Source organism: Leucoraja erinacea, chromosome 4 (assembly GCF_028641065.1).
Source record: "Leucoraja erinacea ecotype New England chromosome 4, Leri_hhj_1, whole genome shotgun sequence".
Classification (NCBI taxonomy): domain Eukaryota; kingdom Metazoa; phylum Chordata; class Chondrichthyes; order Rajiformes; family Rajidae; genus Leucoraja; species Leucoraja erinaceus.
Genome location: NC_073380.1, coordinates 29,547,780 through 29,575,232, shown reverse-complemented (window position 1 = coordinate 29,575,232; position 27,453 = coordinate 29,547,780). Strand labels below are relative to the sequence as shown.

Below are 27,453 nucleotides of genomic sequence, written 5' to 3'. Positions count from 1 at the left end.
TTCTAGGTCATTTTGACCCTCTACGGTTTCAATGGGGCTGGTAACAATGCATTCTAAACTCCTTTCTCTCTAAAGTTACACTGACATTACAAAAAACGCAACCCAGAAATAATAGAACATAACAAGCGGAGAGGAAACATGGCACTTAAAATGACTTGCCAGTGATACTTTCAATTAGTTTTGTTGGTGGCAACAACCAACAATGGCTTGTTCAATTGGCCATATTATTTATATGTTTAAAGCCTATCATAGGGCAGCAGAAATTACCGAAGCATTAACCCACAAACTCTCACCAGGGTGTCCTCTAATGAAATGAAATGAAATGATGAAATGAAATGAAATTTATTGTCATTGTCAGTGTACAGTACAGAGACAACGAAATGCATTTTTAGCATCTCCCTTGAAAGGGAGACACAGGGCGTCGCGGTGTGCCCGCGCCTGCCGCCGTAACATTCCATTACAGGCAAAGGTGGGTGAAGTGTCTTGCCCAAGGACACAACGACAGTATGCACTCCAAGCGGGATTTGAACCGGCTACCTTCTGGTCGCCAGCCGAACTCTTAGCCCATTGTGCTATCTTCAGTCCCAAATATAGTCCTCTATATCCCACAACTCCGCTCTCACTCCCCATCCCCCCACTTATAACAAGGACAGAGTCCTCCTTGTCCTCAACTTCCACCCTACCAGCCATCACATACAACAGATAAACCTCCGAAATTTTTGCCACCTCCTATGGGATCCCGCCACTGGCCACATCTACCCATCTCCTCCCCTATCAGCTTTCCACAGAGACTGCCCCCCCCCCCCCCCCCCCCCCCCCCCCCTAACTCCTGGTCAATTCATCCTTTCCCACCCAAACCACCACCTCCCCTGGTACTTTCCCTTGCAAATGCAGGAAATGTTACACTTGTCACTTTACCTCCCCCCCTTCGACTCCATCCAAGGACCCAAGCAGTCTTTCCAGGTAAGGCAGAGGTTCACCTGCACCTCCTCCAACCTCAACTATTGCATCCACTGCTCTACATTGGTGAGACCAAGCGCACGCTTCGCCCAACACCTCCACACAGTCCGCATTAACAAACCTGATCTCCCGGTGGCTCAGCACTTCCACTCCCCCTCCCATTCTCAATCCAACCTTTCTGTCCTGGGCCTCCGCCATGGTCAGAGTAAGTACCACCGGAAATTGGAAGGGCAGCACCTCATATTTATCGTGGCTAGTGTAGATTAGTATGTCTTTACTATATATATATATATCACCACACAGATTATGCATGCTATTCATTCCTTATGTAGTCCAGTCCAGATCTTCATCCCTACCCTGGGCTGGCCCGAAAAGCCGGTGTGTCACTCTCCCTCTCTCGGATTTGATGTGGACCGTGGGGATGAAAGCACACTGTGTTTCCTCTGTTTGTACTGCAATAAAGACCATGAGTTCTAACCTCTATGTGTGAGTCTGATCATTTCAACATGGTGTCAGAAATCTCAGACTCCTTACTTGCCTAGTTGGTTTCAGTTTATTTTAGTTTGTTTTTTTTGTTCAGTTTGTTGTTTTACTATGGCTGGCACACTTCGTAAGCCTGAACCTTTTGCGTTCGATAGTGACCTTGCTGAGCGTTGGTGCATCGTTGAAGAGGGCTTCATCATGTATATCCATGCAGCGCATCATGCCGCAGCTTCAGACATTCGTGCTTTCATTCTCCTCAATCTGGCTGGTACAGAAGCCATTTGACATGCTCGCATATTCCACGGCGTCCCAGCTCATGTAGACGCTGCGGGTGTTCAAATAGTCCCGGCAGAATCTATAGCTGACCAACGTCTGCCTGCTGAACAAGTTCAGACAGCTGTGTGAGCAACTCACTAATCACGTAATAGAGCGCCACAGATTCTTTTCACGCAGCGAAAGTCAAGGTGAGCCTGTTGAACCCTAGATCAGTTCTTTAAAGCATATCGCCAGCTGATGCGAGTTTGGAAATCTATTTGATAGTCTTATGCATAACAGACTAGTTTATGGTATTCTCAGTGCCAAAGTGCGTGATGAACTTATACGTGATGCAGATCTCACTCTGGAAAGGGCTGAGAATCACTGTTGTGTTACAGAGATGACAGATTCTCACACTAAATCTCTGGGGCCGGGTCCCCACTCTGCCTATGATGTAAATGTTGCCGGTACGTTTTATCAGGCCCAGCACCAGCCTTCACAAGTGCCCGGTAGATCCGGGGTCGGATTCATTAGTAATTGTGTGAACTGTGGAGGTTCCCATGTAGGCATTCATGAACAATGCCTGGCGTATGGAAAACGTTGCCACTACTGTAAACGCAGAAACCATTTCATCCGCTGCTGCCGCTTGCGTGGGAACAGAGCTCAACAAAGCAATCAGTGCACCTGCTACAGCAAGACAGTTTACAGCCAGAACCTTCTCACGTAACTCCCACATCAACCTCTCTGACTAACGAGGCCGTGCTGTCTGCTATCGAGAGATAGAGTATAAACATACATTCCTTGTTGGATTTGTCTCATAAACACCAAGATCCCATGGTCACTCGCCTCATTAACAGGATGAGTGTTATTGCTAAACTTGACACTGGAGCACGTTGCAACGTTGTGTCCTTATCTGAGCTCAACAGAATTAAAAAAAACGAGATCATCAAATGACCACGCTATCCCATGCGCAGTGGAAGATGTTGTAACTCCGCTGGGCAAGGCAACTGTATTCTCAGTTCTAGATGCCAAGAGTTCATTCTGGCAAATTCCCTTGGATCAAAACTCTTCCAACCTAACCACTTTCAGCACACTCTTTGGACGTTACAATTTCCTGTGCATGCCATTCAGCATAAACTCGGCAAGTGAACTATTTCAGCGCACTATGGAACAACAATTTGCAGGCTCCATCATTGTTGATGACATTCTTGTTGCTGGACAAACAGTCCAAGAACATGACGCAAACTTAAAGAAAGTTCTGGACCACGCTAAAGAGATCAACCTCAAGATTAGCCCATTAAAGTGCAAATTCAGAGTGAACAAAGTGAACTACGTGGGTCATGTGTTCACCAGTGACGGCTTCAAACCTGATCCATTGAGGAAATACTTTTTCACACAGAGTTGTGTGAGTGTAGAATTCTCTGCCTCAGGGGGCGGTGGAGGCCAGTTCTCTGGATACTTTCAAGAGAGAGCTAGATAGGGCTCGTAAAGATAGCGGAGTCAGGGGATATGGAGAGTAGCCATGAACGGGGTACTGATTGGGAATGATCAGCCATGATCACATTGAATGGTCGTGCTGGCTCGAAGGGCAAAATGGCCTCCTCCTGCCCCTATTGTCTATTGTTTATTGACATTGTTCTAACCTACAAAGTTGCAAGGACATGCACCTGGCTGACACCCTGTCACGTGCTCCATGGAAGACCTGCGAGAAATCATGCACGACTGAAGACATTTTCCTTGTCATGACGGTCTCCTATGTTCCTTCGTCCTGTTTGATGGACCTAGTTGCCCAAACTGTCGCTGTCAATACCTTACGATCGCTCTCCTCCGTCATTATGCGTGGGTGGCCAGACAAGCAATACAGATTACCATTCCCAATCCGGCCCTTCGTTGCCGTTCGTGATGAACTAGTACTACAAGAAGACATTATCGTAAAGGGCCACAAAGCTGTAATTCCAGCCTCCTTACACAGCAAATACTTTGATGCTGTCCATGCGGGATACCCAGGCGCAGAGGCGCAGAGGCATGGCTGATTATATTTGTGGGAAAGTGAAGTCCTGCGCAGTGTGCAAGAGTTTGCCACCACACCAACAGAAGCAGCCACTTCTTTCACACCCGGTTCCCAACCTCCCATGGTCCACATTGGCAACTGACATTTTTGAGTGGCATGGCAAACAATTCCTGGTTCTAGTCGACTCGATGGTTTGAAATCCATCTGCTCAGTAGCTCCACCTCTGCAGGGTTAGTCCAGAAGCTGGCACGCCATTTTTCCAGTCACAGATCTCCATATCAGCTACTGTCGGACGATGGCAGTCAATTTGCCAGCCAGTACTTCAAAGACTTTGCTACACGCTGGGGTTTTCCTCATATCACCAGCAGCTCCGAATACCCACAGTCAAACTGGCTGGCTGAGTGTGCTGTCAGGAGTGCCAAATAGATGATGGAACGATCCCACAGAGCAGGATCAGACGTATACCTAGACCTGCTCAACATGCGCAACATCTCCCGCAACCCAATATTGGGTTCTCCCGCCCAGCGACTGATGTCAAGACAAACCCGAGCCACACTGCCTGTGGCGAAACAGGCACTAGTACCGCATGTGATCCCACCATCAGAAATCCAGTCCAGGCTACAACAAAAGCGTGATGTTCAAAAAGGATGATATGACAAGACGAGCAGACCACTTCCACCACTAGCCGAGGGACAGGTGGTCCGTATACAAACCGAAAAAGGTCACGACCGCCTCGGTGTAATTTCTGGAACTGGTTCCGAACCACATTCACATTTGGTCAATGTCGATGGCGGCACCTACAGACGCAATAGACAGCACTTTCTGCCTGTGAACAAACCAGCACCGCCTCCGTATTATCCTGACCCCACAGGTATATTTCCATCCCCATCCAGTGGCATCGGTCCAACCATACCATCACCACCATCCACTCCTGATCCGGTCATTTCGCCAAAGGCCACGCCGTCTCCACCTTTGCCAAGGTCTCTTGTTTCATTGCCGGGAATGCTATTTCACTCTCCTGCATCTATTCTACCACCGATCGCATCTCCAGTCACGGGGGAAAATGCAGGACTGTACCGTACACGTGAAGGTCGCATCTGCAAGCCCACCGTAAAGTACCCAGGCTACGTTTAAACTTCCCTCCAGCATAATTATACATACTATTTGTACTTTATGTAATCAGTAGTACTTACATTTTGCATTGGATTATCATATCTATTTTATTAGGAGTTCATTCTTTCAGAGGAAGGATGTAGATTAGTATGTCTTTACTATATATATATATATATATATATATATATATATATATCACCACACAGATTATGCATGCTACACATTCTTTATGTAGTCCAGTCCAGATCTTCATCCCTACCCTGTGCCGGCCCTATAAGCCGGTGTGTCACTCTCTCTCTCGCAGATTTGATGCAGAATGCGGGGATGAAAACACGTTATGTTTCCTCCATTTGTGCTGCAATAAAGATGATGAGTTCTAACTTCTATGTGTGAGTCTGATCAATTCAACAGGTAGTTTACACCCCAGCGGTATGAACTTTGACCTCCAATTTCAGGTAGTCCTTGCTTTCTCCCTCCTTCCCCTCCCCTTCCAAGCTCTCCCACAGCCCACTGTCTCCGCCTCTTCCTTTCTTCTCCCCCCCCCCCCCATCCCCTCACATCAGTCTGAAGAAGGGTCTCGACCTGAAACGTCACCTATTCCTTCACTCCATAGATGCTGCCTCACCCGCTGAGTTTCTCCAGCATTTTGTCTACCTTCGATTTTTCCAGCATCTGCAGTTCTTTCTTAAATGCACAAACAAGGGTCGGTAATGTTAAATCACCATTGAAACGTATGATTGACCAAACATTTGACTCCAGGAAACACTGATGCATTTCGTCACTGAAATCAAGAATCCTTATGCACAAAATTCCACTCAGCCAACACCCCAAAAAAAGGATATATTTCTTAATCCTTCCAATGTTAGAAAATTGGCAGAAAAAAATCCCAGGACATGTCATTTAGAGTCATAGAGTCATACCGCAAGGCAATAGGCCTTTTGGTCCAACTTGCCCGTGCCAAGGCAAGATATGCCATCTACACTAGTCCCACATGCTCACGTTTGATCCATATCCCTGTAATATTTCCTTTTCGTATACATCCAAATGTTATCATCGTACCTGAATTAACTAGCTCCTCTGGCAGCACATTCCATATGCCTACCACGCTCTGAGTGAAATAATGTGTGGGAAGGAACTGCAGATGCTGGTTTAAACCGAAGAGATGCACAAAATGCAGGAGTAACTCAGCGGGTCAAGCAGCATCACTGGGGAAAAGGATTAGGTGACGTTTCGGGTCGACACCCTTCTTCAGCAATAAATGCATTAATGCTAAACAAGGGTCTCGAGCCAAAACACCACCTATTCCTTTTCTCCAGAGATGCTGCCTGTCCCACTGAGTTGCTCCAGCCTTTTATGTCTATTTTCTCTGTGTGAAATAGCTGCCCCTTGGGTTCCTACTAAACCTTTCCCCCCTCTCACATTAAACCTATGACCTCTATATTTCCCCTACTCTGGGTAAAGGGGAAAATGTAAGGAGATAAAAAAATATATGTAGAAAGCTCTCATTAAGTGACAGAGATCTTAACAAGGTAATTGGTTTTCAGGCGTGCGTGTAGCAGAGATTTCAGTCGGAACAACATCCTCTCTAACATTTGGCAAAGAATGCCTTAGAATACCTTAGAAATTAGAAACACATTTGAGCAGAATTTAAAGGGCAGGATTTGAACAAATGGTTCAGCTTCACACAGATAAGAACAATCCAATCAATTATTTAAATCACAATGCAATTAAATGGACTAGAGTAATTACAGTGCAAATGATTTAAGGTGTTCAAAACTGTATTAATGATGTGAGGAATAAAATTAATCTGATTCTATGTTCCTAATCTACTACTTATCCATTCTCGACTTTTAATCAGTAGTTTTGTGAATACAGCTCTTTGGGATTACCATCTCATTCTCTCTTTCTGGCACTGTAAAGCAGCAACTGTACTGCTGTGCCACTGTGCCGCCCAACTTAGTGGGTCAGGCAGCATCTCTAGAGAACATGGATAGGTGATGTTACAGGTCAAACCCCTTCTTCAGACTGACCCAAAACATCACCTATCCATGTTCTCCAGAGATGGTTCCTGTGTTAAGGGCCTGTCCACTATGGCGACCTTATTAGCGAGTTTAGGAGAGTTTGCGCTCTCGCCACAAGCTCGTAGCATGGTCGACACGTGGTCGTAGGTTGTCACTGGTAAGTCTCCTTCATGGTCGAGAGGAGTTCCCGCATAGTGGTTACTACTCACAGCCTCAGTTTGGTCGAGGACAATTTTTCAGCAAGCTGAAAATGTTTCTGCGAGTAAAAATTGGTCGGCATGGACAAAATCAATATATTTTTGCTCATAGGTTTAGTCCAAGTAGGTCGAAGTATGTTGGCATGTTATCATGGGTAATCTAAGGTAATCCAAGGTAATCAAAGGTAGTCGTAGATAGTGTTAGATAGTCATAGATAGTGTTAGATAAGCTGGTCGAAGCTAGTCTTCAACATAGTTGAAGGAGGTCTTCTACATAGTCGAAGGAGGTTCTCTACATAGTCGAAGGAGGTCGTAGGAGGCTCCACAGTCGAAGGATGCCAAATTTTCAGCGATACCACAGGAACATGACACTCTCCTAAACTCGCAAATAAGGTCGCCATAGTGGGACAGGCCCTTAACTCCAAACCATAGGGTCTTCTTTTGTAAACCAGCATTTGCAGTTCCTTGTGTCCAGGATATACAGCTTGCTTATTTTTATCTACAGAACATTGAACCTGTGGAAGTACCTCTATGCCTCCCTGTCTTCTCTCACTCAGATTTTCAGCAGGACATGCTGAACTACAATAGTTTAGCCGATATTAATGTAGAATCTGGAAACAAAGAACTGCAGATGCTGATTTACCTAGGGAAGAAATAACTCAGCGGGTCAGGCAGCATATCTGGTGAACATGGATAGGTGCCGCTTCAGGTCTGGGGCCTTCAGACTGAAGAAGGGTCAGTCTGAAGAAAGGGCCCAACCTGAAATGTCACCTGTCCATATTCCCCGGGGATGCTGCCTGACCCACTGAGTTACTCCAACATTTTGCGTCATTCCTTAATGTTGAACCTCATCTTCTCTCCTCCTTGTTACAACTTTAATGTTCCATTGGTCATGATCCTGCAAGAGTGAAGCTAGAAACACTTTCTTACCCACAATATGAATTCATCTCGATGGATTTATCATGCAGCCCCAAAGTTCCCTGTAAAATACTCTTTCACCTCCGCTATGCTTGACCTTTTAAAGTATTCCTTTCAACTTTAAGTTCACTTTATTCCACCATGCATCCCACTCCAACCTTTTCCGTCTGTGATATCAGTTTGAACCACATGCTTTAGGGCATTATTAATTTACGTTTCTTTTCACAATGATATCCTTAAATTAATAATGGTGACATTTTGTAAATACAGGTGCACAACCTTTTATCCGAAAGCCTTGGGACCAGACACTTGTCGGATTTCGGACATTTTCGGATTTCAGAATGGAAGATTTTCAGCGTAGATTAGGTAGGTAGCGCGGGCGGCTTGAAAAGTCTGGAGCAGCTGCCTCCTCCCCGGAGACTGGGAGAATCATTGCATAAATGTTAGTCAGTTAGTTTGGAGGGATTTTATGTGGTGGTGGTGGTGTAGGGGTGAAGGGGGAAACTTTAATTCTTAGTCCCCTACCTACCTGGTCGGCGACTCCCAACCTCGCGGACCTGGGGGCTCCGTCCGGCCGCGGGCGGCGCAGGTTGTAGCTCCGACCCCGGCAACTCTACCCCTGGCTGCGCGGCTCCAAATCCAGCGCGGCCCGCGGCCGGACGTCGCAGCGCTGGGATACCAGCGGGGAGCGGGCAATGCCTTACCGGGTCGCCGTGCGGCAAGCTCCGGAGCGCTGTGGCCGCCTTCTTCCAACATTCGCGGAGCGTCGCTGGATTTGGAGCCGCGGAGCTGGGGGCTCCGTCCGGCCGCGGGCGGCGCCGGTTGGAGCTCCAACCCCGGCAACTCTACCCCTGACTGCGCGGCTCCAAATCCAGCGACGCTCCGCGAATGTTGGGTCGGCGGCCACAGCGCTCCGGAGCTTGCCGCACGGCGACCCGGTAAGGCATTGACCGCACCCAGCGCTGCGACGCCGCCGACTCCCGACATTCACGGAGCTGGGGTGTCCGGCCGCGGCGGCGCTGGATTTGGAGCGCCTCGCAGCCAGGGGTAGAGTTGCCGGGGTCGGAGCTACAACCGGCGCTGCTGGGAGTTGGCGGCCACAGCGCTGCGGAGCTTACTGCACAGCGACCCGGTAAGGCATTGACCGCTCCCCACCTCTCCGACCAGGTAGGGGACTAAGAATTAAAGTTTACCCCTTCACCCCCCTTCACATAAAAGCCCTCCAAACTAACTGACTAACATTTAAGCAATGATTGACAGATGTTTAAGCGTCTCCCGGTCTCCAGGGAGGAGGCAGCCGCTACAGTAGTACAGACCTGGGTTGACCGTGGGTCGTTTTGGGTCAGGTTTGGCGCCAAACGCGAGCTTTGGTGCGCAGACGACATCTGGAAAAAATTGCCGGTTTTCGGAGCTTTTCGGTTTCTGGAACACCGGATAAAAGGTTGTGCACCTGTAACCAGGTTCAAGTCAATAATTGTGCAAAGATGCTCAGGGAGAGAATCAATGTTCTGAATTGCAATTTACAACTGGATTTAAAGCTTAGAAACCCCAGACAGTAATACTGTAACCATTAAACCAATGTGTCCCAAATGTTTATGTAAAAGCTGTCTGGAGAAAGATTGTAGTAATAGGGCAGCATGGTGGTGTAGCACAGCATTGCCGCCTGACATCGCCGAGTCTTGGATTCGATCCTGACTACGGGTGCTGTGTGTATGGATTTTGTACCTTCTTCCTGTGACCTGTGTGGGTTTTCTTCGTGAGCTCCATATTCCTCCCACTGGACGTACAGGTTTGTAGGCCAATTGTCTTGGTAAAATGGTAAATTGACCCTGGTGTGTGTAGGATAGTGTTAGTGTGCAGGGATCACTGGTTGGAGCGGACTCGGTAGGCCAAAGGGCCTGTTTTTGCACTGTATCTTTAAACTAAACTAAATAGTTAGGGTCACAAATGGACCCACTGGCTGCATGAACTGTGAAAGTCTATTAGATATTCCAGCAGTGCCACCCTGTTATAGGTTAGTCAATCCATTGCTAGCTGACAGGACAGTTTTCACAGTTCAATACCTTTGGTCTTTCCCTAACTACTATCAACTAAATCAGCCATCAAAGACCATGAATAGCTGTCAGAATATTAAGTAGAGATTAAATTAAAATAACCTAATATAAAAAATATGCAATGTCAGGACCATGAACATGGCAGGAATGACAACCTGAGGTGAATTTATGGAATAGATAGGGTGAATGCACAGAGTCTTTTACCCAAAGCAGAGGAATCAAGAACCAGAGGACATGGGTTTAATATGAGAGGAGAAATATTTAACAGGAACCTGAGAGACAACTTTTTCACTCGGAGAGGGTATATGGAACCAATGATAGAGGAGGTAGCTGAGGCAGCTCCCATTACAGCATTTGAATGACACTTGGGCAGGTGCATGGTTGGAAAAGCTTTAGAGCGATATGGGTCAAATACAGGCAAATGGGACTATTTTAGATGGGGCAGCTTGGTGGGCATGGACGAGTTGTGCCAAGGAGCGCTGTTCCTGAGATGTGGGCCGAAGTATTGTTTCCATGTTAAAGGTTGTTGATTTTACTGGACTCTCTCACAAGGATTAAGTTAAATGGGGAAAGAAAACAGCACAACTAACATGACGTGGAACCAACGGAAAAATAGTGTGGACATTCCGCGCTCTCTCACCATAGTACTTACTGATATGTCACAAATCCTAGTTAAACTACTCTAATTTAAACAAAACATACATCCATGCTGCATGATCTCAACTCTAAAGTGAATCTTATAGAATCACAGACTTATACAGCATGGAAACAGACCCTGTGCACCAACTTTCCCACGCCGACCAACATGCCCCATCTACACCAATCCCACCTGCCTGCATTTGGCCCATATCCCTCTATGACCCTATCCCATACCTGTCCAAATACCTACCACCCTATGTGTAAACAAGTTGCCACTCACGTTCCTATTAAATCTTTCCACCATCTCCTTACACCTATGTCTTCTGGTTCTTGAGTTCCCCACTCCGGGTAAATGATCTTATACAACTCAATGAGATCACCCCTCATCTTCCTGTGCTCCAGGTAATAAAGTCCTACATTTATATTGGACCAAAAAGGAGAATTGTGCTCACATTGTACTATTACTATTAACTTCTTTGTCAATGATTAGTGATGTACAGCACTTTGTTGCAGCTATGTTTGTTTTTAAAGTGCTCTATAAATAAAATTATTATTATTATTATTATTATTATTATTATTATTATTATTATTATTATAGCTTATTTGTAACAACCACACTTTATGTGGGATTCATTCCTTCATATTGGAATGATAAATGTTGAAGCAATGACCAATACTCAAACTTAAGGTCATATGTGAAAAGTGCACAGACATTTGTTGGACATACAGTGGCCTGAATGTTTTGCTCTACAGTCATCTATGTCATGCTCAGGCCTGTCATCAGCAGCCTTGCATACATAGACATGGCCAAGATTTAGGGCCCAAATCAAAATAAAACAACAGACTGATTTGATGAATCCAGGGGACTGTGCACAATATTGTTTTTGTTAGACACAAAGAACTGAAGTTGCTGGTCAAATAAATCTCTGGAGATCATGGATATGCAATGCTCCAGATTGGGACTGATTGGAATAAGGGGGAGAAAGCCGGAAGAGAGGGGGTGGTGATACAAAGCTGTCTAGTATTTGCAATGTTGTACCCCTTATGTTAATTATGTTAAACAGAAGGTATTTGATGACACATATGGGAAAGATAGGGCATATTCAAATGGAATCTTATCATGACTTCTTATCCAACCAAACACTCACCAAACAAGGCTCAATATCAACTAAGTTCAATCGTAACAACACAATGAATCCCAAAGACGTGCGCATCTGAATATTAATTGGCTTCTGCAAATTGCCCCTAGTGTGCAGGTAGGTAGTGGATGCAAAAGTGGGATAACATAAAACTAGGGTGAATGGGTGACCAATAGTCAGCGTGGACTCAGTGGGCCCAAAGGGCTTGTTCGGTGCTGTATCTCTAGACTAAACTATCTCCAGACTAAACTAAACTAAATCAGGTAGGTTTAGTCGGGCTTCACAGGACCTTGCACTATACGTTATTCCCTTTACCTTGCATCTGGACACTGTGGACAGCTTAATTGTAATCGTGTATGGTCTTTCCGCTGACTGGATAGCACGCACCAAAAAAAGCTTTTCACTGTACCTTGGTATACGTGAGAATAAACTAAACTAAACTAAACTAAACTAAACTAAAGAGATAAAGTAACACTGCTCAGCGCAATGTTATCAGCCCACTAGGATCATCTTGGAATCATTGGACTAAGTTTTTCATTGGTATTAACAGAAAGAATATTTGCTATTATTACACTGGAATGTCCACACAAGTGTAATTCAATACAGCATTTGTTAGATGCTCTTTGGGCCTCAGCCTCCCTTCACACTATGTGTTGTTTGTACCCTTTACTGTAGGAATCAGGGAAATCATTTCAATTGATATGAGGGGAAAATATAGTCTTGGTGAAATGTCCTGAAACTTCAGGACCCGCATAAGTTTAAGGGCAGTTAATAGCGTAGGCAATCTGAATTACCACTTTAAAAACTTTTCAATCTAAAACTAATTTTATTCCATTCCATGTCAATTTGTTTTATTCAATTGCAATTTCCTCAGAGAATATTTCACAGTGTAATAGATCAGAATTTTTTTTAAATTCTGTTTGAAAAGTTAGTTATTACTATTTGAGGTCCTGAGTTAATAACAAGCAGATGTTTTGTCTCTATTTAGCACTGTCTATGTTTTTACAGAGAGTTAATTTAAAATTCCTTATTTTGTCTAGAATTTCTTTTGATTTTGACTTGTCTAGCGGCTTGGCCAGCAGCGGCCTCTGCAGCCTGTTTAAAGTGATTTTTTGTTGGTGGCATCAAGACTGGGATTATAGTGGGGTGGGAGGGGGGGATGTGAATCTCTTCCTGCATATGAGTCGGGTTTCCGTTGTCGTTGGGGCCGCAACGAGGAGCGGCCTCCAACAGAAGAAGTGGGCCGAAGGCTCTGCCTCTGTGCTGTATTATTCAATGATTCTAAGAGTGGGTAACCTGAACATTACCCAAATATCTGACTGATACTCGATTTTTGCTGCTGCTGCTGCTCCACTCATTTCTGCTGCTGCTACCCCTTCACTCTACCCCGCGCGGCTCCTTGGAGGGAGACTGCTTTTCGGGGCTCCTGCAAATCCTGGACTAACACCAATGCCCCGCGCAGTGAACGGCCGCGGGACTTTACACACTTCCTGCTCCAACACCAAGAGGGCCATTTGAAGAGTGGCTTCAATGGCCGCGGGACAACCTCGCCAACCCTTTGACACGACATCGGGGGGGGGAGAGTGCATGGGGAGGGATGGATGTTTATGTTACATGTAATTACGGCATTTGTGTGAATGTATGGCTGCGAAAGGCATTTCGTTTGGACTCCAGGGGTCCACATGATTATATTGACTCTTGACTCTCTCTTGGTCATGATTTAACCCGGGTCCTTGCTGCTGTGTGGCAGCAGCCTTACCAATTTTGCCACTGTGCTGCCCTTAATGCCAATGAAACTCTAAAGCCCTTCACTACCATTAGTTTACAGGGCTATTCTTTGGAAAGTGAACCAAAATGTTACACACGTGACCAGATGGCATCACATAAAGTAATATATTAAAACATTCTTGAACGAGATGAATCTTATTAATTACTATTTTCCTACCTACAGAACTATAATGCATGGCTGCTAAAGGTATGAACATTCTAGCTTTTTTAAATTCACCGAGTTTGGAAGATGATTCACAGAGTTTGTATGATAAAATTGAGTTATGAAAAAAATGCTGCCGTGTGGGGTCACACACATGACCAGTTATATTTGACCTCTGGCCCTAAACAAATATTGTCAGCATAATATAAATATTTCACTTGATAAACATCCAAAAAAAATAAGAATCATATGTACAGTACAATACAATATACCTGTAATGCTTTCAGAATTAGAAGAGATGTATTCCGCAAATTTATAATATTTTTGGTCACACATGTGACTACGAATGGGCCTACAATGCCCTTCCATAACGTTTGGGACAAAGACCCATCATTTATTTATTTGCCTCTGCACTCCACAAATTGAGATTTGTAATAGAAAAACAATCACATGTGGTTAAAGTGTACATTGTCAGATTTTAATAAAGGCCATTTTTATACATTTTGGTTTCACCACATTACAGCTGTGTTTATCCATAATCCCCCCATTTCAGGCACTATAATGTTTGGGACACATGGCTTCACAGGCACTTGTAATTACTCAGGTGTGTTTAAATGCCTTCTTAATGCAGGTACAGTATAAGAGAGCGCTCAGCACCTAGTCTTTCCTCCAGTCTTTACATCACCTTTGGAAACTTTTATTGCTGTTTATCAACATGAGGCCAGTGAAAGTCAAAGAAGCCATTATGAGACTGGGAAACAAGAATAAAACTGTTATAGACATCAGCCAAACCTTAGGCTTACCAAAATCAACTGTTTGGAACATCATTAGGAAGAAAAAGAGCACTGGTGAGCTTACTAATCACAAAGGGACTGACAAGCCAAGGAAGACCTCCACAGCTGATGACAGAAAAATTCTCTCAATAATAAAGAAAAATCCCCAAACACCTGATCAGAAACACTCTTCAGGAGTCAGGTGTGAATTTGTCAATGACCACTGTCAGTAGAAGACTTCATAAACAGAAATACAGAGGCTACACTGCAAGATGCAAACCACTGGTTAGCTGCAAAAATAGGATGGCCAGGTTACGGTTTGCCAAGAAATACTTAAAAGAGCAACCACAGTTCTGGAAAAAAGGTCTTGTGGACAGATGAAATGAAGATTAACATATCAGAGTGATGGCAAGAGCAAAGTATGGAGAAGAGAAGGAACTGCCCAAGATCCAAAGCATACCACCTCATCTGTAAAACACGGTGGTGGGGATGTTATGGCCTAAGCATGTATGGCTGCTGAAGGTACTGCTCACTTATCTTCATTGATGATACTACTGCTGATGGTAGTAGCATTATGAATTCTCTATACATCCTATCTGCTCAAGTTCAAACAAATGCCTCAAAACACATTGGCCGGCGGCTCATTCTACAGCAAGACAATGATCCCAAGCATACAGCTAGAGCAACAGAGTTTTTCAAAGCTAAAAAATGGTCAATTCTTGAATGGCCAAGTCAATCACCCGATCTGAATCCAATTGAGCATGCCTTTTATATGCTGAAAAGAAAACTGAAGGGGACTAGGCCCCAAAACAAGCATAAGCTAAAGATGGCTGCAATACAGGCCTGGCAGAGCATCACCAGTGAAGACACCCAGCAACTGGTGATGTCCATGAATCACAGACTTCAAGCATGCAAAGGATATGCAACAAAATACTAAACATGACTACTTTCATTAACATGACATTGCTGTGTCCCAAACATTATGGTGCCCTGAAATGGGGGGGACTATGTATAAACACTGCTGTAATTTCTACATGGTGAAACAAAAAGGTATAAAAACGGCCTTATTAAAATCTGACAATGTGCACTTTCACCACATGGGATTTTTTTTCTATTACACATCTCAAATTTTGGAGTACAGAGGCAAATAAATAAATGATGGGTCTTTGTCCCAAACATTATGGAGGGCACTGTGCAAATAATATTACAAATTTAATCTATTGGATGGACGATACATGCCAACAAATAAACTGGTTAAAAATGGAAGATTGTTTGCCTTTCAATATAGGCACGATTCTTCTCTCTCAAATACATCTGAAGAAATCAACGTATGAGAAAAATCCGATCATCTCTAGCATCTTACGAATCTGGAAACAGTTGAAATCAACCCTTAAATTGAGAAATGTATCTCTCCTCTTACCAATCGCCAATAATCCCTCGTTTTAACCGTCTACTTTAGACAAGGCGTTTGTACAATGGGAAAGCTTAGGAATTAAAAAGCTGGGAGACCTTTATGAGATGGGGACTTTCCTCATGTTTCAAGAATTACAGTTGAAGTATCACTTGAAAGGTAGTCAATACTTTAGATATCTTCAAATACAAGACTACGTGAAAATACACATGCAAGATTGTCACTCCATGGGTCCAGATATACTAGATGAATGCATGAATAGGATTCAAATAAGTTAATATCGTACCTCTATAATACCCTTTTAAATTAACATATCCCACCATCGGAAATTATTAGGCAAGCTTGGGAAGAAGAATTGGGTTTAACAATTTCAAAGGATAGTTGGAAGGAAAGTATTCTATATATACACTACTGTTCTCTTAATGTTAGGCACTCGTTAATACAATTCAAAATACTGCATAGACTTTATTATTCAAAGTCTAAATTGAATAAGATCTTCCCAAATGTCTCTCCTATTTGTGATAAATGTCTCCTCCAAGAAGCAACCATAACCCATTCTTTTGTTTCCTGTACAAAATTACAAAACTTCTGGAGGGGAATCTTTGATATCTTTTCCAAAATATTAAAACAAAATTGGATCCCGACATAAAATTGATCACACTAGGTATGTCAGAGGCCTGTTCTGAGCTAACGATATTTCAACGACGTTTCCTTAACTGTGGCCTGATAACGGCGAAAAAATTAGTACTTAAATTTTGGAAACAGACAACAGCCCCTACGGTGAAGATGTGGATCACAAACATGTCCGAGACTCTACATTTGGAAAACATTAGGCTTGTTTTGGCGGAAAAACCTGATCAATTTCTCAAAACATGGACAACCTTCACCAAATTCTTACAACAATAGCATGGTGCAACACAAATTTAAATTTAAATCTACGCTGGGTTGGGTGAGATGGGTGGGGGGGGGGGGCAAGGTATATCTCCACATTTTTTTTTCCTTTTTCTTATTTCTATATCTTTCTGGCACAATACTTTGGTTGTTTACGGGTCTTTATTTTGTTCTTCTTGTTCTTCTTTGTTGATCTATCTTTTCACTTTTCACTTTTTTCCTTTCTTGTTTTCTTTTTCTTTCCTTTTTTCATTTTTATAGTTTAGGTTATAAGATTAAAAATGAAGCTGTACAATAATTGTATAATTTGAGATGCCGAATGTTTTATCTTTGTACAATTGCTTCTAATAAAAATTAAAAAATAAAGAAAATTATGGAGGGCATTGTATATGACTGTACATACGTCGGGAAAGGATAATCAAGTAACAATAAGGAAATAAATAAAAATTCCTATTTAACCTCACGATAACAAACATTTTTCATCAGTGTGGGGTTCAAATAAATGGAGGTTTTTAAATGTTTGGTACTACTTCATGTACATTAACTTAAAATGTATCTCCATGTTCCCAACAATGAAACAAACCTGTTGGTATCCATGGATCTGGAAACGGTTTCACAATTGTGTTTAGTTGATCCCAGTCAAGGTCACTGTCTTCAAGCCGTTGGCTGTATCCACAAACGGTGATCGGATCATCAAAGGAGCAGCTTCCTGTGAAACCAAAAGGAAAGAATGAAAAAAAAATCCTTTCCAATTTAGAAAGCATTCATTCATATCTTTTTAGTCAGAGATTTTTTTAATTAAAATTCCTTTTGATGAAATGACTAGGCAGCCCTTCTTTTACTCTGAATAGTCTGCACAACGGGAATACAAGAAAGTCATCTTTAATGCATTGCCTCCAACGAGAAGACCAATCTTAACACTTTTAAATGTACAGGATTTTCAAGGCCACTGCGAACCTGTCTCAATTAATTTCATGAAATACAAAACCAAAGTAAAAAGCTTTTTTAATAGGATTAAAAAAATGACGTGATGTTTATCCATACACTGTGAAGGCTCCTTCGTACTTTCTTGCTGTTATTTTTGAATTGGTGTCAGTCAATAACATTGAAGCGAAGAGGGCTGATCAAAGGGCAAGGTTGGAAGGACACTTTAAACTGCTGCACCATAGAAGCATAGTCTTACAGCAGGGAAACAGGGCCTTTGGCACAACTTGCTCATGCCAACCAAGATGCCCCATCTGCACCAGTCCCACCTGCCTATATTTGGCCAATATCCTTCTAAACCTCTCCTATCCTGTTGATCACTGTATTTATCCATGTAAATACCCTCCCCCTACTCCATCACTTCCATCGCTGCTGAAAGATGCTCTCAGACAAGTAATTGATCTTTAGTTCAGTTTAGTTTAGTGAAACAGGCCCTTCAGCCCACCAAGACCATGCCGACCAGCCAACCCCCATTCGCTAGTTCCATCCTACACACTGGGGATAATTTTTACAGGAGCCAATTAACCTGCAAACCTGTACGTCTTTTGGAGTGTGGGAGGAAACTGGAGTACTCGAAGGAAACCTATGTGGTCGCAGGGAGAATGTACAAACTCCTCACAGACAGCACCCATTGTCAGGATCAAACCTTGGTCTCTGGCGCTCTATCGTTGCACCACAGTGCCACCCCTGGAAGATAAACTCTGTTTCTCTCTCCATTCATGAAATCGCGCTTGCTGGGTATTTCCAGCATTCCCTGTTTTTATTTCAGACTTCCAGGATCTGTGGCTGTTTAACTTTTGTGTTTCCGTTTCACTTCCGGGTCCTGAATTTAAAGATATCCGGGCCCGTTTAATGGAACATTATTTCCCCTCTCCATTCATTTTGTAAAAGGAATCAAGAAGACTCTATCTTGTTGAGGCTTAAATACAAAGCTCAGCCAATGGTGGATCAGTTGGCACTGAGGGGCTTAGTTCCATTCAATCAGTCAGGAGTGCGCGGAAAAGGAAGATTTATTTCTTCCTTCAGCTAAATTCCAGGAATTAGTTATGTCTCCCTCACTGCATATTCTTAGAACTCAAAAATATGACATGTGAACAAGCAATTCTAAATCAGCATTTACGTTTCAGTTTTAGTTTTTGTTTATTCTCACATATACCGAGTTACGCTTTTGTTACAAGCTAACCAGTCTGCGGAAAGGCAATACATGATTACCATCGACTTATTCACCATGTACAGATACATGATAAGGGAATAAAGTTTAGTGCAAGATAAAGCCAGTAAAGTCCGCTTAAATATAGTCCGAGGGTCACCAATGAGGTAGATAGTAGTTCAGGACTGCTCTCCAGTTGTGGTAGGATGGTTCGGTTACCTGATAGCAGCTGGGAAGAAACTGTCTCTGAATCTGGAGGTGTTCATTTTCACACTTCTATACCGTTTGCCTGATAGGAGAGGGGAGAAGAGTGGCCAGGGTGCGACTCGTTCTTGATTATGCAGCTGGCCTTGCCTTGGCAGCGTGAGGTATAAATGGAGTCAATTGAAGGGAGGTTAATTTGTGTGATAGCCTGGACTGCGTCCACAATTCGCTGCTTAATACGCAGAAAATTGTATTTATTGAAGAGATGCAGGATCGATCAATTCTTTTTTTTAAAAAAGGTGAGATGAGCAATATGGATCACAGTCAGTTATCTCTCTCTGCTCCAGGTCATATGGGTACATATAGATAGGGAACCTCCAGTACATATAGATATGCAATCTGCTCCTGTACACATTGATACAGGGTCCACTTGTAATAGATACGGAATCTGTGACAGTACATATAGATATGTCTTTTGCATACCTTTCATTCATTTGTTCTTTGTACCTCTTCATATCTTTAGAAACATTGAAACATAGAAAATAGGTGCAGGAGTAGGCCATTAGACCCTTCGAGCCTGCATCGCCATTCAATATGGTTATGGCTGATCATCCAACTCAGTATCATGTACCTACCTTCTCTCCATACCCCCTGATCCCTTTAGCAACAAGGGCCACATCTAACTCCCTCTTAAATATAGCCAATGAACTGGCCTCAACTACTTTCTGTGGCAGAGAATTCCACAGATTCACCACTCTCTGTGTGAAAAATGTTTTTCTCATCTCGGTCCTAAAAGATTTCCCCCTTATCCTTAAACTGTGACCCCTTGTTCTGGACTTCCCCAACATCGGGAACAATCTTCCTGCATCTAGCCTGTCCAACCCCTTAATAAGTTTGTACGTTTCTTTTAGATCCCCCCTCAATCTTCTAAATTCCCTCTCCCCTGACTCAGTCTGAAGAAAGGTCTCGGCCTGAAAAGTTACCTACTCCTTTTCTCCAGAGATGCTACCTGACTCTGAATTACTCTGATAATCTGTCTATCTTGTGTCTATCTTCCATACAGGTATGTAGTCCATACCGGTACATATTAATATGGAGTCTGCTACAGTAATTGTTGGCCAAATGACAGGAGAAGCACACAAAGGTTCACAAGAAAGCTAACCAAAGAAACAAGGACACAGGCCAAACTGTGGCGTTAGACACAGTGCTGAGCTGGAAGAATGGCCAGGAGAATTCCAAGCACGATAGAGGCAACTTGGTAGGATCATTCTGCAGAATATCCTAATAAACTGAAACCACTGAAAAGCGGTAAACAGGGGTCATGGGGGTTGCAGGGGAGATAGGAATATGACAGACTTGCACTCTTTCAAACCCCTTCTGGTTCAATAAAATCAATGTGAATGGAAGGAAATTAATGATGTGCAAGAATGAAGTAAATCTTCTTGTTAAACATAAACATTAGTAATCATTTAACAACCAAAGGATGTGTTCATACATTAACATGTTGGATATATTTACACCTAGGAACATGTGGGAATCTGGGCTAAAGTCAATGCACACTCAATTTGTTAAAAATGTAAAGCATTTAAATGATGCTTTTCTTGTGCCTGATAGTTTGTGAGGGCAAGCCGTTCCTCAACGCTCTTTAATCCAACATATGGTGTAGTCTGGAAAGCATAAGGCTTCAGGAAACTTGTACCTCAACACATTTGAGGGTAGCACGGTGGCATAGTGGTAGAGCTTGGTAGTCAGTAGCACAGCGGAAGTCTGCTGACAACTCTTGCCTATTTGTATTTCAGATTTGTAGCTTCTGCAACATTTTGCTTTCTGTAATCACTGAATTTTTACAAAACCTATCTCATCTCATTCAATAATGCTTAGATCTAATCCACAGCAACATAGTTGAGTCTTAACAGTTTCTAAAATGAACGACAAGTAGATTATATGGGTTAGTAATAAGTGGTGGCCTAACCAGTTCCACCTAGTTGCCACAAACGAGTAAGTAGAAAATATGGAGACAAAGAGACTGCAGATGCTGAAATCCTGAGCATAAAACAAACTGCTGAAGAAACTGCAATTCTTCCAACAGTTAGTTTTTTTGCTCAGAATTCAAGTGTCTGCAGGAGAAAGAATGGTTGGGATTTCACTAAAGTAGCCTTTCAAAGCTGTGGAAGGAACCAAAGGCAAGCAGCTAAGGGAACTCTAATTTGACAAAACTGATCAAGACCAATTGGTTGTGTAAGTGTTCAAATATCAGTGAAAGCATGTTGCTGCAAATGAAAAGTTAGCGCTATGATGCAAATAAGTGGGTGAAATTGGTTTCCCATGATAGGTAAATAACTTGCCAAATAGGTTGCTATGGTGATGGGAGAAATGTTTTGTAAATGCATTCTCAGAGAGAAGGGGGGAATGGAAGAAATTAAAGAAAGTAGGCAGGTAGATTGGAAGTCCAAGTGAATACTTAGCCAATAACGTATTCATTCATTAATTTACGCTGTAACTGCTGTGGTATAGCAGAGTAGATCTTGGTTCCAGTTAAAAGCAGAGGCATGGTTGAGATTCAATGTGACACTGAGGCAAAAATGCACAGGAAAGGGAGCCTGACTGATTCAGGCCTACATCATGCAAAGTTTACAACCAAATCCTACTTGGCATTGTAGCTGATCATGAAGTGTAAACACACCCTTGATCTTAAACAAAAAATGACCTCCCTCCTAAACAATGTTCCAATAAATTTAGCTTTCAATGCAGGATTTCCTGCAAGGGATTTTGTTCCAGGATTTGATTTGCGAGTGGCTTCTAATGCAGGGCTGTTTGAGAGAACTGTCAATGTAAACACTGCAATTCTTCCAAAGAAGATCCGAAGGATAGAATGCTTCAAATTAATTTTTTCAAAATCAGTCGATGGTAAACCTGGTGTTTTTCTATTCTAAATGTCCCCTAAACTGATTATATTAATAGACCATTGGCTTGTTTAGATTAGTTTAGAGATACAGCATGGAAACAGGCCCTTCAGCCCATTGAGTACACTAGTTCTATCTTACTCACTAGGGGGACAATTTAGAGAAGCCGATTGACCTTCAAACCGGCACGTCATTGGAATGTGGGAGGAAACCGATGCACCTGGAGGAAACCCAGGGAGAATGTACACCCTATACAGACAGCACCCATTGTCGGGATCGAACCCGGGTCTCTGGCGCCGTAAGGCAGCAACTCTACTGCTGAGCCACTGTGCCGATCTGGAGTCACACACATAAGTCATATGCTGTAACAGAATCCCATCCTTGAAGTGAACCAGCCAGAATTTTTATTTCCTACTGAAGATAGACACAAACATAACAGATCAGGCAGCATCTCTGGAGTAAAGGGATAGGTGACGTTTCTGGTCAGAACACTATTTCCTACTGTTCTGTGACATTGCCATTACCAGTTTTTCTTTATTGCAATTTTATTTAATTTCTTTGAATTTAAATCCACCAGTTCCTCTGGCGGTATAAGAAACTACACCTTTAAGTCTGAAGATCACTTCACTGAATTTTAATTCTAGTTAGGAAACACTTCTGCATGCAAAGTTCAGAAGGTTTTCAGGTCCGACCAGCAACAATAGCTCTGTTTCTCTTTTCACATGTGCTGCCCGACTCGCTGAGTGTTTGCAAGGTTATAAAATTGATGAATTTTGTCAGCGAGGGCAGTAGGGAATATGGTGAATATGGAGGAAAACAGTCACAGATCAGCCATGATCTCCTTGAATTAAGAACAAGGGCTGAAAGGCTTATGGGCCTATTCCTGCTCCTATATTGGGAAACAAAATGTTTGTGCACAAGCAGGGAAGGATAACCAGAGGAAGAATTGCCATCAGAACATTATTTTTAGTGGCCCTAATTAACTAGTTAGTAACATTGAGAATAATCAGTCTCCCGGCCCGATTGCCTGAGGCAAACTGAAGCTTGATATTCCACGGTATGACATAGTCTATCTGCCAACAAATAATCATGTTGGTCTGAGAGTTATTATTGTTGGGATTATTTGTAATTTTCTGCACTCATTCTGTCTGGATATTACATTGGATACTAATCAATATACCGAAGACAAAACATAAAATGACATGTATAGAATAACCATAGAAACATTGTATCAAAGAAGGCCATTTGGCCCATCATATCTGGGCTGTGCTATCCACAGTCTATTAAATGTTTATTTTTAATTTGTAGTTGATTGCCGTTATCACAATGAAGCTGCTTCCATCTTTCTTTCATTGAGAGCGCTTCATGGTATGAAAAGAAGAGCTGCTACCACACAGCAGCAGAGTCTCAGGTTCGATCCTGACTGAGGGTGCTCACTGTATATAGTTTGCATGTTCTCCCTGTGACTGGATGGGTTTCCCCCCACAACCCGAAGATGTGTGGGTTTGTAAATTAACTGGCCTCTGTAAATGGCTTCAAGTGCGTGTGGAGTGGGTGACAAAGTGGGATAACATAGAACTAGTGCAAACGGGTGATCGATGGCTGCTGTGGACTCGATGGGCCAAAGGGTCTGTTTCCATGCTGTACCTTTTGTTCTGATGGTTTTGTTTATTTGTTTGTTTTCATATTAATTTTTGTGTTTAGTTATGATCTTGCTGATTAGAGGAAACACTGGTGATTGTTTAACATCAAAGCTTTTCATACTTGAAAACGGTAAAAGGGCCTTTCTAAATCCATTTTCATCATCTTCTCTCGCACATGACATCCATAGCTATCAGCAATCGAGATGTCCATCTCCCATTCACATGTTCAATCTAACTGGCCTCCCAAATAGTTTTAATATTCAATCTCAAAAGAACTGTAGAGGCATTTTCAAGTTTTCCTATGAAATGGTTCGCAGTGCTTTTTGTCCATTTCAAAATGGCTAAGTGATTATTTTTATCTTAATGATCTACTGATCTTAATGATATGGGGAGAAAGCAAGCACAGGTTATTGATAGGGGATGATCAGCCATGATCACAATAAATGGCGGTGCTGGCTCGAAGGACCGAATGGCCTCCTCCTGCACTTATTTTCTATGTTTCTATGTTCTGACACGCTGTTTATTTAAACCTGAAAATATTTCCCTGAAGGCCAATGACTTCAGGCTTCGAACATCATTGAAGACAAAATCTTCAAAGTGTTTGACCATTATTTATTGCTGTAATTGTGCCCTGGCAGTGGAGTTAAGAACCAGGGGAAGTGAACAGAGAAAATATGGAACCAAGGTAACAGATGGGGAAAGTGCGATTAGACTCAATGACCGTCTGACTCACTGGACGAACCTTTCACCTCCAGATCACAATGTCATTGATCAATGGCTCTAAGGTTCTTGTCCCACATTTGAAATTTGGGGATTTAATTTAGATTGACAGTACCTGCTTCTGCCCAATTTCTATCCTGTAATGAACTTCAGAATTAGCCCCCCTTTCCCTGTCTCCCCTGAACCTGCCCCCCTCTCCCCCTCATTCTTCCCCCTCTTTCCCTTCCACGTTTTCCTCCTGGACCTCCCACCTGTTTCTTCCCCTGCCCCGCCCCCTCACCGCCCCCCCCCCCCCCCCCCCCCCATCCACACCCCGCGCCAATTTCCTCTCTCTGGTTCTACAATTCGCAACTCGACAAACCTGTCGCCTGTCTCACTCCTTCCTTCCTTTCTTATTTTTGGCCTTTGTTCCAACCAGTTGCCTATTGACCCCCTATGACCTGCCAAGCACCCTGCCCCTCCTCTTCCCCCCCCCCCCCCCCCCCCCCCCCCCCCCCCCCCCCCCCCCCCTCCAACAATCCAAAACATCACCCAACATTCTCCAGGGACGCTGCCTGAGTTTTAGTGATGGTTTTAGATACAATCCTCAGGAAGAGATGGTTGGGAAAAATTTAGCCCCAGTTCCATGCGCAAGATGCACAACTTGGTGATTTACACACATGGAAATCAGCATTAACAAACTGACTACCACCAGCATTTGCTGCTTTAACTAAAGGATGAATTGCTACCTTCATTGGGTTATTTTTATGATGGGATGTTACTGTGTACAGTATAACCACTATATTTGCGACAACTATTTGGAGGCCTGTTTTTGCCTACAAAGTGCTGTGGGATGGCTTGACTAAGTGCATTTTTTACGTAAAATGAGATGCAAATGAAAACTGAAACTGCAGATGCAGGAAATCTGGAATAAAACCAGAAAATGCTGTAAACACTCAGCAGGTTAGGCAAAGGCCCTGAAACGTTAATTCTGTTTCTCTCTCCACAGATGTAGCCCACTTCAACCCTTGTTCCCCTAGTGTCTTCTGCCGCCGACATTGAAGGCACAGAAGGTAAGACCCTCCAACATTTCTTTGTCCAGCCTTCCGCCAACATCTGTCTCCGTCATTCCGCGGGGTGGATTGGTTCAGAGGAAAAGAATAACAAGGGCAGATTGGTGCTGTAGCGAACTCTCGTGAGCCCACACTTCGAGTACTGTGAATAGGCCTGTTCACCACACAACAGCGTACATGACAGAGAGGGTTTAGTGAAGGTTTAAAAGGATTCTACTGGGAATAGGAAAGGTTAACTACCAGGAAAAAATAGCTAGGGTGGGGGATGTTTATTTTAGGATACAGCAGCTGAAAGGAGATGTTGGGATGCTCAGGCCAAATGAAATGCCGAGATGTTGATAGCAAGGGAGTTTAAGAACTAGGAATTAGAGATAAGTTTAGGAATTTATGTTTTCATGCTCAGTTCTGGAAGTGGCTGCCCAACAAGGATGCTGGAAGGATAAACCTTCATCACACCTAGATTATCTGAATATATATCATAGACCACATGTATCTGAGAGCCCCATATCTATGAAGGAATGTGCTGGCATTGGAGAGGATCCTGAGGAGGTTTACGAGAACAATCTCTGGGATGATTAGGTTAATATACATGGAGCAACAAAGGAGACTAATATATATATTTTTTTTTTTCTAACTTTTTTTTTTGTTTTTTCTTCTTTTTTTAATTATTCTTTTTTCCATTTTTTTTTTTTGATATACCTGCTTCATTTCTCTCCCCACCCAGTCCGTAAATCGGTTTAATTCCAAAGTTGTGTTGCACCATACCATCCTTGTAATGAATCCATGTCTTCGAAAATTGCTCTGATTTTTCTGCTAAGATAAGTCTCATATTTTTAAGATGTAGCATCTCAGATGTTTGTAGTCCACATTTTAACAGTAGGGGCAGATGTATTTTTCCAAAATTTAAGTATGTTTTTTTCGCCATTATCAGGCCAGAATTAAGGAAACGTCTTTGACATATTGTTCAAGAAGGAACTGCAGATGCTGGAAGATCGAAGTTACACAAAAATGCTGGAGAAACTCAGCGGGTGCAGCAGCATCTATGGAGCGAAGGAAATAGGCGAAGTTTCGGGCCGAAACCCTTCTTCAGACTGATGGGGGGGGGGGGGAGAAGGAAGGGAAAAGGGAGGAGGAGGAGCCCGAGGGAGGGGGGGGGGGGGGGGGGGGGGGGGGGGGGGGGGGATGGGAGGAGACTTTGACATATTGATAGCTCAGGGCAGGCTTCCGAAAATAATCAGTTCCGTATAGGGGTCCAGTTTTGTTTTTAATGTTTTTGAGAACATTTCAAAGATTCCTTTCAAAGGAGACTAACATGACACCAACTGCATACTCTGCTACATAGTTACATCTATTTGCAGCAAGAGGGGGACTAAATTGAAAGCTCCGTCAGAAGGCCTTCAACATGGGCTGAAGGACCAGTTCCTGTGCTGTACTGTTTTATGTTATGGCCAGGTAGAGATGATGGATCAAATGGACTCCTTCTGTCACATTTTGGTTTAGTTTATAGTTTAGAGAGGCAGCGTGGAAACTTTTAGCCCACCAAGTTCACGGCGACCAGCGATCACCGCACACTTGCACTATCCTACACATGAGGGACAATTTACAATTTTTAGCAAAGTCAAGTAACCTACAAATCTGTACATCTCTGGAATGTGGGAGGAAAAGGCGCACCCGGGGAAAACCCACGTGGTCACGGGGAGAACGGGCAAACTCCGTACAGACAGCACCCTTAGTCAGGATCGAACTGGTGTCTCTGGCATTGTAAGGCAGCAACTCTACCGCTGTGCCACCGTGCCACCCCCATATCCTTCCTTTTTATCGTGCACGTATAAAGATGTAACGATGCGTGCTGTGGTGCTGCTGCATTTTCCTTGGATTTGTCGGGAGCTTTCTGCGCCGTTAGCTCGTGTCAATCAGTAAAAATAGATTTGATGGAGGAGCATGCCAAAGATGCTTTAAATAACAGGAAAGCTTGGGTCAGCCGCAGTACATGCTGAAGTCG

The 27,453-nt window shown here is 43.2% G+C and overlaps 1 protein-coding gene across 12 annotated transcripts in view; it reads right to left on the bottom strand.

Moving 5' to 3' along the window:
- LOC129696231 (receptor-type tyrosine-protein phosphatase mu-like) overlaps positions 1–27,453 on the bottom strand; it is a 905,597-nt gene that overhangs the window by 689,659 nt on the left and 188,485 nt on the right. For all 12 annotated transcript variants that reach the window (XM_055633926.1, XM_055633914.1, XM_055633916.1 and 9 more), the window contains exon 2: positions 17,379–17,504. In XM_055633926.1, the coding sequence (XP_055489901.1) occupies positions 17,379–17,504 (126 nt within the window). The remainder of the gene's footprint in view (positions 1–17,378; positions 17,505–27,453) is intronic.